General features: G+C 33.0%; 1 protein-coding gene across 2 annotated transcripts in view; it reads left to right on the top strand.

Moving 5' to 3' along the window:
* The window catches only part of PPP4R4 (protein phosphatase 4 regulatory subunit 4), a 73129-nt gene that overhangs the window by 41912 nt on the left and 17957 nt on the right, over window positions 1–13260 (top strand). For both annotated transcript variants that reach the window (XM_032188455.1, XM_032188456.1), the window contains exons 8-14: window positions 1043–1164; window positions 3777–3899; window positions 6441–6610; window positions 7542–7661; window positions 9547–9624; window positions 11028–11114; window positions 12390–12572. In XM_032188455.1, coding sequence (XP_032044346.1) covers window positions 1043–1164; window positions 3777–3899; window positions 6441–6610; window positions 7542–7661; window positions 9547–9624; window positions 11028–11114; window positions 12390–12572 — 883 coding nt within the window. The remainder of the gene's footprint in view (window positions 1–1042; window positions 1165–3776; window positions 3900–6440; window positions 6611–7541; window positions 7662–9546; window positions 9625–11027; window positions 11115–12389; window positions 12573–13260) is intronic.

Raw genomic sequence — 13260 nt, 5'->3', positions numbered from 1 at the left:
ATTCTTGATATCTGGTGCTTACAACAGCTTTCACTAATTGATGGACAGACCAAGAGCTTGTACATGAGAGCAGAACAAAGTGAGCTTCTTATCTTCACTTCTATTAAACAGAAGAAAAAAAGAAAGAGCATGACAGAGTCAATCAAGCAATGAAGAATTAGCTTTTCATTGGGACATTGGAAAGTTGTGCTGGTTGGTAGCTTCTACAAAAGCTGTGCTCTTGCTCCTGGAGATGAATTCTTTTTCATCTTACTTTGCAGTCACCTTACTGCGCAAATGATTCTGTGTCAAGAGTCTTTCACTCCTTCTTAGTCACCTCTCTGATGAAACCCTGATTTCTAATTCAGTCCCTAGTATAGCAGTTTGCTGCCAATGTCAAGATTGAAGTCGTCAGGACCATCACACACACAGACAATGATAGTCATTATCAAGGCAAAAACAGGCAAGCAGAACCATTTTATTACTACTTTAAAACAAGCCTAAAAGCTCATGTTTGGACTAGTCAGGAAGATGTGTGTTCTCTGAGCAGTAGTTGCTTACCCTTTGTAAAGAAGGCTTGTCTTTGAAACATAGTATTTCTAGATATATCAATCCAGCTCCAGATATTTTATGGTTTCTATGAACCATATTCAATCATTTTGGCTTTGGAATGTACTCTTCCATAGCATTGAGCAGTTTGTATTTTCTGAATATTTGATCAAAAGAGTTTTCTTAGTGGCTTAGTGAAATAGCTGGACTCCTTTGAGCTTTTTCAGAATGCATTTTGTCTGATTTATTTTGAGTTCATTTGAATGCTTTTATATAAATGAAGTTTCACGTTTTAAGCTTGTTTATTTCCATGGCTGATGAAGAATAAAGTCCTGAGATTGATTGCATGTTGTTATTTAATTTTCATTTTCTTACAACTTAGACATTTTTTCCTTCTTGGCCACCCAAACAATGTCTAAATTGGTATTTCAGGAAATAATAATAATAATTATTTTTTGCTATAGCAACATTGTTTCATTATGTTTTCTTGTTAAATGCTTGCCTCAATTTGTAGGACAGAACTAACCAAAACTGTAGTGCTTCCTGAATTGGTAGAGCTGGCAAGAGATGAGGGCAGCAGTGTACGCCTTGCAGCTTTTGAGACAATAGTGAATCTGCTTGATATGTTTGATGCAGGTAAGGACTTAACTTAGGCTTGGTAGCCCAGTTCTTAATACAGGTTATAAATATAATTAAATTTTTCTTCTGTCTGCAATATTTTTTGTTTTCTCATTTGTTCTGTATGTATTTCATGTCCTGCAATGCTTTATGAATACATTTATTTTAAGAAGGGTAAACCAGCTGTCCACAAAGTAAGTTACTTTCTTATTCTAAGCATCTAGTATAATGAAACTAAATTGTGTGAGTAAAATTACTCTATGAAAGATAGGAATATTGGGTTGTTAGTATTTACTTAATACTGTTAATATGCGTAATACAAAATGTTAGTTAAACATATGCAGATACTTGTGTTTTTTTTTTGCCATTAACTTTTTTTTGCCTCTTAATCAAAGGTAGTCCTAGGCAGACTGAAGCCTGCCTTCTGAGCTGAAGAAACCAGGCTGGGCAATGACATGATATTTATGTGTGTGTATCAGCAAATGTTTTCAACATTTTCAAATCTATTTTCAACATTGAGTGTTGTATGACAAACATTAGTTTTGGAACACAAAAAAAAAATTCGTCATGTCCCATAAAATGCAGTTTGCACAACTGATCTGTTTTAGAGGTACTAAGCATGAGCAATTGCTATTTTAATCATAAATTTGTGCATATATGGCACTGAAAGTTTTCTTATTCACAATGAGAAAGTGTGTGTATTATATAAAGCTTTCCATTTTATTTATAATGGAAAATGTAAATGCTTGTAATTTTCCCAGTGCTCTTTCCTGTAAACACTTTCCTGTAATATCTTTCCTGTAAACAGCATGAATATTTCATGTCAGTCCAGGTGTAGGGGTGAGTGTCTGTGTCTTCATGGGAGGAAGAAGAAATTCTCTCTTGAATCTGGTACTGGCTTAGTGGTAGTGGGATGCTGACATTCATGGTGCACAAGTTCAGTGCAATAGTGATTGGAGCGAACTTTAAGGAGAGCTACTCGAACTGCTCCCATGCATGGGAACATTCTGGATAACTGCACTGCCCAGTCCTACAATCACCATTCCTGTTGAAAATTTTTCAGTGGTGTATAGGTAGACAATAGCAGGCAGCTTTGGCTCTGTATCAGTTGTGTTCTCCACTGTTTGTTTACAACTGAGGCAGTACAAAGAAGTGAAATACACTAAAGTTCCTTCCAATAATGTATATGTAAAAAGTTTTCTATTATAAGCTCTGTTAGTGATTGTTGATTGCTGCTCATAGCTTGCCACTTTGCTCTTTATATGGTCTTTTTCCAACCTCTGCAGTTGTTTATCTTCATTAGCAACTCTGTATTTTGCACCACATTTCCCACTCCCACACCCATCTTACTGACTATACTACTCCCTCCTGATACGTGAGTGATGAGCAAATATTTACTTTACAGGAACTTGGTGATGAATTACTGAAATACATCACTATGTATAAGCCATATGGAGACATACAAAAAGAAATAAGATAGTTTTAGGGAAAATACAATCAATGAACTTTTTAGCAATGAGTGCTTATATTAGCAAGTACAGTAGTAGGTTAATTTTCAAATTCTTGAGCCATTACACTGATGCTGTCAAGTTTCTGCTTCTCTTTGTTCCTCCCTGTTTTTCCCCCACCTTCCCAATTGCTTTTAACTACTGCTTTTAGCTGTCAAAAAGAATTATCAAAACCCCAAAAACTTAGAGAAGGCAATCAGGGATTATTAACAGTTTTGCAAGGAATGTGTTTGTAGAAGTTTGGTTTGAGTAATTTTTGGTTTCATGGCTGAACTACAAAACAAACATTGTGAAGGTAGATGACTCAAAATTATATCCTAGGGTTTCTTTCCCACAATAAAAAAATATTTTTTCAGGTCAACCTAAATATGTTGTTCATTCGTATGAATTTGATGAATTTGGGAATTAAGTTACCATTAAAAAAAAATCCTGATCCCTTTAAAATCTGAATATTTTAAAATACAATGGCTTTATTTAAAAGTAGTCAAAATGGCTTCTTTGAACATTTCCTCCTTTATTTTATAGGGAAGCAGGGTGCTTGCCACTATTTGCTGGATTTTACTTCACTTTCTAAATTATTTCATATTTTTTTCTTTCCCCTTGATTATTTAGTTTCTCTGTGAATTTGTTGTTTACCAAAAGAATTGCAACCTCTTCTTCTCACTAGGTTGAAAAAATTAACTTCCAACAGATCCAGATTTTTCTTTTTTACCATCATGGTCATGGTCATGTTTGGTCTAGATGTCCCTGTATTCCTACTATTGTAAGAATTTTTATTGTTGGAATACCGTGTATTCTTTATCTCCCTGTATTCCTGGTGAACAAAGAAGTTAGTAGCTGTGCATTTATTTTCTGTCCCGTCCTTTAGTGGTGAGTGCCCTTTCCTTATAAATGCACAAAGACAGACAGAAAACAGGTAAGGTGTTAAAAATCAGGACTTGTGTTATGGTAGTACTCATCACTTTCTTTTATCTCCTATTTTCTGCCTCAGTAAGTGACTGCCAAAAAGATTCCTAAGCAAAATTACATTTTTCGTAACTTATTTTAGAAGTCCACTCTATGTGGTCATTTTAGATGTTTGATAACAAATGGCTAACCTTAAAAATGTCTTTTGTTTTACAGATGATAGGAGTCAAACTGTGCTCCCCTTAGTGAAATCATTCTGTGAAAAGTCCTTCAAAGCAGATGAATCTATCCTAGTTTCTTTGTCTTTCCATTTAGGGAAACTGTGCAATGGATTATATGGTACGATTTAATGTTCTTTAAAAATAATCTTTTTTAAGATTAAGGGAAGGTTGGAAAATTTGAAGCACTTAGAAAATATCCACATTTGAATACATCAAATTAAATAATATGGCAGTAAAAGTCTGAAATCATCTATTGCATAAATATTGGGTTTTGTGAATTTTCACTTAAGGAGTCCATTTTGTTATTGTTCTTTTATGTTTAGACAGGGACAGAAGTAGAAACATAATGGCTTTTATTTATTGATTTGACTGATTTTGTTATTTTATTTTATTATTTTTTGATACTTTGTTGAATATTCTGAAAGATCTGAGTTGGGTGACTGAATGTTTGAAACTAGAAACCTTTGACAGCACAGTATGATGCTAACTTTGTACGTTCACTTTTGTGCTTGATATTTTTTCTGCATAGCCCATAAGGACCTTGAAGGGAGAAAGGAGATCTAATACCGTATGGATTTCCCAGCTGCAGCTGAGGCCAAATCTGTACCCATAATTCCTGTTTTCTGTACCTTAGAACTTGAGCTCAGCAGATCTTTTTTTGATCATTCTGCCCACCTTTGATTCTTTAAACAGAGCTTACCTGGGAAGGAGAAGAACACAGTTTTAAATGACAGTGAATTTTCCCCTAGATTCTTAAGCCCTTTGATATTTCTTACAGATCTTTAAAATCATCCTTTATGATCAGGCTAGACACTATCAAAGCGACAGTTGCTTCACTGCAAATAACTTGAAAGGGCTATTCCACAGGGCCTAAGTGTTTACAGAAATGAAGAGATAGAAGAGGCCATCCTGTTTTTATCATGTCTTCCCTGTCTTCTTAAGGTTGACTGACTTCAGTTGTTGATCTCCTTTCACCTCTGAATGCCATCTGACTGGTTCCCATTTTTCTCGAAGGTTACACCCTAGTAAAGCAGAACAAAGTGGAAGGCCTATTTCATGCGTTGCAATCTAAATTGCTTTTTACATTTTTAACTGTGAAAAATAGCCTGTTTTTTTTTTCAATTTAACAGATTGCAATAGTTAGACAGTATTTCTTCAAGTGCAGCCTATGAACAGAAGCAGCTCAAAATTTAGTTTTTTCTTTTTTCTTTTTTTCTTTTTCTTTTTTTCTTTTTATAAAACTATCATCTAGTTACTCTTTCTCTTTCTTGACATATATGGCTAAGCGTGATACCTTACCAATGTACTAATGGAATAACAGCCTAAAATTTTAATACGATATGTCCAGTTTCTGAAGATCATTTTAAACTCTAAAACTATCTTCTGAAGGAATAACAGTCTTCCTTCTAGGTTGATGTTGTCAGAATATTTAATAAGCATATTCTGTAATGCAACATCCAAAAAAGTGAAAATATTGAATAGTAACAGAACAAGGATAGGCCTTTCTTCATACATTTGTCTGTTTTGAGAGCGAACTATTTGGTAGCTTTCTTTTAACTGCTTTTTCATGCAGTTTTGAAACCACTTTGAAACCAGTTTATCAATTCTCATCTCTATTTCTGATCCCTTGCTTATTAAACTGTTAACACACATGCCCTTTACTGTATTTTTTGTATTCAAAGGTCTTATCCAGTATTAGATGGAAATGGAATCAGTTTGATAACCTTTCATTTGCCCTGTTGGCTGTTACTCATTTTCTTGATTCCTTTTCAGTGTTTACAAGTACATTTTGTGATTTTTTCGGTCATTTTTCAAAAACGCAAAGTTAATCTGAGTGATCTATAATTATATGGCTTGTTCTTCCCCCTCTGATGGTACCATTTCAGCCCTTTTCCAGTCTGATGCCACTTATGTAAGATTTCAGCAGCTAGTAATTCTAATATTCTTTCATAGTGAACTGAAGGACATCTGACCTTGCACATTTTGAAAATGTCTGTCATGGCTTAAGTATTCACTGACCTTTTTCTTCTCTACTTGAAGCTGGCACCTTTGTCAGTCATTAATTGTACTGAGCCTGATTATACTAGTGAAGTTTGAAAAAGAAAATAAGCATTAAGCATTTCAACCTCTTGGTATCAATCACTGATAGCTTTTCTGTTTCCCTTGATTAGAAAACTCAGCCCTTCCTTGATCAGTCCCTTACAAATGCATACTTATGAAATGACCTGTTAATTTTTGAAGTCATCTTGCTAGTTGCATTCCAGCTTGTATGTTTTCTAATTTTGTTCTTATACCTCTACTATCTGTTGCAAGGTGGCCCAATTTTTCTACTTCCTGGAGGCAAGCAGTGTTCATGTGACTGAGTTCCATAAAGATCTAAATAATTAATAAAAATTAAACCAATAGTAATGGAACAAAAATATAAATACACAGTCCTGCTCTTAAAAACCTATTTCAAAAATTATATAAACAGAAGATTCACTCTGTTGTAGCTAGGTGTCATTTTTCTTTCTGCACTAGGCTCAAGGGGGGAGGGTAGGTTAAATCTTGGCATATTTCAAAGATTTGTAAATGAGTTTGGGACATTATTAATAGCATTTGTAATGAGAAAAGTAAGCTTCTTTTATTTTTATTTATTTATTATTTATTTATTTTTGAGGCATTTTTACTCCTGAGCAGCACTTACGGTTTTTGGAATTTTATAAGAAGCTTTCCACACTGGGTTTGCAGCAGGAAAATGGACACAATGATAATCAACTACAACTTCAAACTCTGGAACAGGAAAAGAAGTATATTTCAGTGAGGAAGAATTGTGCTTACAATTTTCCAGTAAGTAACATTAATCTGAAGTTACCTGAGTTGTGTAATGTATAATGTTCACTGTATAGAACCATGAGAAGGATAGAGAAGTTATTACCAACAGTTATGCATTTTAGCTAGATTCCATCTCTCCCTTGGAAAATTCAAGTTCCAAGAAATTGCTGGTCTCATTCTTCCTGTAAGTGTTCTCTAAACCGTTAGCACAAAGGCCTTGAAAAGATAACTGTGAAGCAGAGTAGCTAATTTCAAACCATCCAAGGCTAGTTTTTTTTGTGTGTGTCATGACATTGCAACGACTTGAAGATTAAGTCTGAATGTTTAGATTCATATTTTAGATATGTTCCTGCCTGAATACAAAAAGGATTTTCTAGTTTGTAAGAGGTATTTAAATTTACCACTCATGATTTTCTAAATCCATTTTGTATTTTGACATTCTGCATTTATAAAGAAAATAAGATAACACCAAGAGCTGGTAGACAGTTATTTTTATTCTACTTTTTATAGACAAGCACCAAGTATGTAGGTAGAAATCTGTTGGTTTATTTGAGCAAAAAGGTATGTACACACACAATTACGTTGAAATTCAGATGCTTGTTTTTTCGCTCGTTAAAATGTTCTGAGGTCTCCAATTGCAGTTTCCACTAGATTACCAAAACATTAACATGATATATAAAACTGAGGTGTATACCTTGTGTTTTTAATCTCTGTCTTCAGAAAAAAAAGCCTCCAGTGCATCTGAAAGATCTGCAAATCACATAGTCCTTAAGCCTTTAACTTGTCTGATGCCTGTATTTTGACACAACCATCAAAAATACAACGCTTTGTCTTTAAAATCACAACCTATTATCTTCAAGTGTCTTGCTGGTTGTAATTCATTGTTTTCTTCTCTGATAGTGTAGCTCTTTAGCAATACTGTTAATTAGAGACTATTTTTCCATAGGCCATGATAGTTTTTGTGGATCCAAAGAACTTTCATTTAGAACTATATTCTATATTCTTCTGCCTTTGTCATGACCCTGAAGTTCCTGTCCGATATACTATGGCCATAAGCTTCTATGAAGTAAGTCTACAATGCTTCTTTGTTAGTACTTATGTGTTTTTGTTTATGTTTTGTTCTTTAAAATTACATTTATGACTGTTCAACCCAAAGGAAAAAGATTTGAAAAAACTTGTTAAAATTAATTTGTCAAAGGTGTTCAGTCCCTTATGAAACATTATTATAGCCTGTATACATATTAGTGTATTTAAATTGTGTGACATTAGACTACAATAGTTTATTGTGAGGTGAGCTTTTAAGAATCAAAATCTGGAAAAAGCTGGTCTAGTACCACAAACATAAGCAATTTCAGTAATTGGAATATTTGAATGTTTTGAATGCTATTGTGAGAGGCGCAGGAGAAAGGAGCTTGCCACTTTGGTCCTGTAAAACTTCTTTAGAACTGTACATTGTGCTACTACGCTGCCATTCTGTGTAGAGTATTTACATATATCAAGACTAGCTTGAATGCTCAAATTTCGTATGAAACTACTTGGAAATTTATGCAGATATAAAAGCCAATGTATTTTTATTATGCCACTTGGTTTACAAAAGTTCTAGTACATTATTTTCATAAAAGTTCAAAAAATTCTTGAACTGCATAAATACTATTAGCTATATGGAGTGAATTTGAGAAACAAATGTGCACTCTCCTGATTTTAGTAATCCATATTGGAAGTCTTCAAGGTTTTCATAGTGCTTTACATAGAGTCTTTGTATTTAAATCCTTAAACTAGCCTTTTATGCCATTATGTAGCTGGGAAAAATGATAAGCTAAGCAGCTTGCTGAAAGCATTTAAATCACTAGTAGGGAAATAAATGAATCATTGAATCATAGATTCTATGAAGCTAAGGTGGCTTTACTTCCACCATCTTAAGGAAGATGGATTGATTTCCACCTCTCCATGCCTGTTGATGCCTTGCATTAATGAGTGATAATCCAGTTAATTATTGAAATTATTAAGTTAGCATACCATTCTGCATGTTTTATGTCAGATATATAACACTTTCAATGTTCTGTCTGCATATATGTAAAGTATTTTAACTCATTAAGAAAAATCTGTAAAGTTATACCTTAGTCTGAATGTACATTTAGTGCTGGTTGATGTATTTTTAAAACCATAGCTAAGCAACCACATGACAGGCAGATGTAAGTATTTTATGGCATTCACTGGTAGCTGGATATATGTATATATATTTCAGTAACCTCCAGTAACCATTTCCTTAAAACTTAATCTTGATTGGAAGTAAGCTCTTATCTTTATGTGCTTTATATAAACAAAGAAAGCCATTAAAAATCATTGTCTAAGTATTCTGTATGGCAAAAATGTCATTCTTCAGATTTTTATCATATTTGTTATAAGACTTTTTTAACAGTTTGGAGATGGACTTCTGGTGTTTTTTAGAAATTTATATGTGACTTATCACTAGAAGAACAAAACAAATAATAAAGGAGTGAAAACTTCTTACGTTGGGGAACCTTGAAATGCAGAACAGCCTAAGCCAATTTTTATATTTTATCTTTTGTAAATTATGTAGCTGACTGTTTACACTTTTATGGACCACGAAGTTTGATATTTGAATATTCCAGAATTATTTATTTTTTTTTTATAACCTTGCAATGCAGTCCTAATTTTTTTTGGAAAATGTGAAATAGAGTTTATTCTATAAGCATGTTTCATGGTTAGGTAATATATATGTTTCTTGTTTCATATTCTTTATATAAGCATATTTTTAATGTGATCAACAGGAAAGTACGTAACTTTAGAAGGCTGATATTAAAAAATTGTTTTGCATCCCCCCATGGTTGTTGAAAAGTAAGCACATGCAGTGCCATGGAATTAAAGTATGGTTTATCTTGCTATCTCACTGTTTTTTGTTTGTTCTTTTCTTTTTTTTTTTTTTTGAGGTTGCTAAGCTTTTAAATTCTGGTGTGTATACAATTCATAAAGAACTGGTTACACTATTACAAGATGAGTCACTGGAGGTAATATACTTTTATTGGAACTTTATAATGTTTAATAACTCTGCAATAAGACAGTAACTGCTTGAAATAATCTGTAGCTTTTACTTCTGTTTCACAGACACTTCATAAAGATGCAAGCCTTCTGTGAATAAAAAGGAGGAAAATAGGAAGGTGCTTGAATTCAGTTAACCCATGCTGAATTCAGTAACTTAAAAAAAATATTCATTCTAAATATTTTATTGATTGTTTTATTGTTTATAACCTTACAAATTCTGTGGAAATATTTGGTTTTGGTACTGTGTTAAAATATTTGTTGATAGCATTCCAGGTTTTTGCTTTCTTTTATTTACATCTCTCCCACTGAAGAGGAGATGCAGTTGTCTGTGGTTCAAAGATCGACATACGTAGAAAAGTTTTAGTCCAAGCTCTAGTACAGAATTTCTGGGTGTTCTGGAGATGGTTTAGTTTAGTGTGCCTTAGTTTCAACCTGTATAAAGCACGAGTCATGTAGGTATGTATAACAGATACTGTAGCAAAACTTTTGGATTGAAAAAGGTCTTTGTTTGAGACAAAACCACTGTTTCCTCTTGTACCAATTATTCCAATACTTGATCCATTTTTTTCTGTATAGGATCCTTGGATATGACATAGAAAAAATAATTTTGCTTTGAGGTGCTTCTTTTGGTATCCTTTGTTAGGCATTTTCAAGGGAATTAAAAGTGTTCATAGAACTACTTTTAGTTTGTGAAATTCTGACCAATCTTAAAAGATTTCTCAAGTTGAATAACTGAAGGTTGAGACTCAGAAGCAGCTGGTAATTTTGAAAAATTATCCTAATTATATCTATCTAATAAAAATATCCGGTATAAAAGTCAGAACTGGTACCAAATAATATTTAATGATATAATTTTCTAGTCTAGTTTCAAATCTAGCAACCTTTGAATGTAAGGTTATTCTGTTAATAAAGGATAAATATTCTGTTCTAAATTATCAATGGCAGTTAAATGAGGAAAAGTTGCTTTTAAGATTCAGATGGAAAATATCCAAAATACATTTCTTCATGTTTGTCTAGGCTGTTACTTAACTGTCTATGAAATGAAGATCATTCTTAAGAATGAATGTTACTTTTTAAATATTGTATGCTGTGAACATTTTAGAAAGCACTGACTGTGGTATTGATGTAAATCAAAGCTATAATTCTGTTTTCCTAAAATGAATCCTATAATACTTGTATTACTATATTAAAACATCAGTTTTAAATCTCAGACCAGGCTTCATCAGTACAAATAAGTTGTACCCCTTTTTTTTTTTCTCTACATTGGTGTGACAGAGCAGCAGTAACATAGAAGGGATATAGTGGTGAGAGACAGAAATTGACTGGAGTTAATTTACAGACCTCATTTATACGACCTTTCTTTAAATAGGTGTTAGATGCACTAGTAGGTCACCTTCCTGAAATCCTTGAACTAATGACAACTAATGGAGGAGAAAACAGTGGAGCAGAAAGCAAGGTGGGTAATCCTATGTTTTTCAATCTACTTTCTAAATTTAAATGAAGCTGGTAGCAAAGTTATTTCAGTAATTGTGTAATAATGTTTTCATGATTAGCTTCTGCTCTGGAGAAACACAGAGCTTCTGGCTTTTCATTACTTATTTTTATTTTTAACCTTTAATAAGTAAGAAAAGATTTTAAAGATTAAACTTATTGTAAAAATGATTTTTTTTTTCAGTGGTCTATATCTAATTAACCACAGATTTGCTGCAATAGATCAGATTTTGAAACAGTCATTAAGACAAATCAAAACTGACAATGCTTTTTAAAAATTTCACACTGAAAGAGTAATTGTTAATACCAAATTTTTTTGGTATATTGCTGTTGCAACTGCCAACAGTTGCCGTTTTCAGACATGGTTGCTGGTAATAGGAAGTCACTTTCCTAATGTAAGCGCATTGAATTAGGACTTGGGAAATCTGAATTTACTTCTCAACTTTGCTTATTTAATTTAATTTTATGTGGCTCTGGGTGATGGTTTATTCAGTGACTCCTCACCTGAAAATGGAACATAAAAGGTATCTTCTGCTTCAAGATGCTGTTTTGAGCTAAATGAATAGAGAATGTATTTTTTTGTTGTTGTTGTTACTTTATGGACAAAAGTTGAAACTATTATTTAAAATTTATCAGATGTTTATAACTGTAAATGCATACAACATGTAACAAGTGCCATGTCAAGTGTGGCAGTGTATTTCACTTTGCTTATTGCAAAAGTGAATTTAGCTTGCCTACTATAAAGTCCTTGCCTCCTACTGAGATAAGATGTACAATTTCTTCCAAAATGAAGTAGGAAACTGAGAAAAGTAGCTGCAAAGTTTATGAGTCTAGGAGGAAAAGGGGATTTATTTGGTTTAAAGAAGAAAAGACAAAGTGGACTGTCATAATTGTCTTCATACCTGTAAAAAGATATTACAAAGAGAACAGTAAATTGTTTTTCATTGTCAGGATTGGAACTGAAGGTGTATTTAGTTAGTTACTGGAATAGCTTTCTGAGTAGTTAACCATGGAATTTACTGTGTAAGAGAGGTAGTGTAATCGTGATCAGATTTTTTTAAGAAAAAGACTAACACCTCCTGGCAATGGTCACAGTATAGCTGATCCTGTTTGCCTAGAACAATTAATTGACTGCTTAAAATCTATCTCCTCTTTACATTCTTTTGTGCTTTGTTTTTAAGCCTAGTAACATGTCATACAGGTAGAAAATATGAAATTATGTTTATATTTTTATTTCTAGTTACTCTCTATTCCTGACTTGATTCCTGCATTAACAACAGCAGAACAGAGAGCTGCAACTTCATTAAAGTGGAGAACTCATGAGAAGTTACTACAAAAATATGCATGTCTCCCTCATATCATATCGAGTGATCAGATTTATTACCGTTTTCTTCACAGAATGTTGACAATCATTTTGACAAATGTGAGCCCGTCTCTTTCTTGTTGTTTTTCATTTGTTTACGGTATTTAAAACAATTAATACTAGATATTTGCTATATGTAGCACTATTTAAACATTTATCTTAACATAGTATTTCTCACTGCATATAGTATATCAGGCTGTGTTTTATTTTATAAAAAAAATGCTCCATGAACTCTTTTCCCCCAGTTTGAGGAGCAAAATTTGTATTGACAGATTATCAAATTCCACTCCCTCAACTATTCTTTCCTTTTTTTGTGCTTGTTACCAGTTTGTTTCTAGGTAAATCAAAACACTTTCCTCTGAGATACACCTTAAAATCATTAAACAAAGCTGCTATCTCTTTGTTTTTGCCTGTCATATTTGAATCAAAAAGTGTTTGATTAATATTCTACATTGGCATAACCTCTACCAGTCTGATTTTGCATAACAGACATAACTAAAATTGCAAATAGACATCAAATAATCTACATTTTTCCATGACAACTCTGTCATGAAAATCATAGACTGTTGCCAGGTTTCACAAGAACTGTATTTGAGTAGACTAATATTCCCATTCTTCCTCCATTCTCCTTGGTAGGCTGGTATTTTCTATAATAAATTACGGTCTTTCTTCTCAATGTAGGGAGACAGTGCTTTATGGGAAATGAATTTAAGACAAAATGGTACATGATAAATTGTGCTTGGTGGAA

This window comes from Aythya fuligula, chromosome 5, assembly GCF_009819795.1.
Source record: "Aythya fuligula isolate bAytFul2 chromosome 5, bAytFul2.pri, whole genome shotgun sequence".
Taxonomy (NCBI): domain Eukaryota; kingdom Metazoa; phylum Chordata; class Aves; order Anseriformes; family Anatidae; genus Aythya; species Aythya fuligula.
The sequence above is the reverse complement of the archived record's forward strand: the minus strand, read 5'-3'. Positions and strand labels throughout refer to the sequence as shown.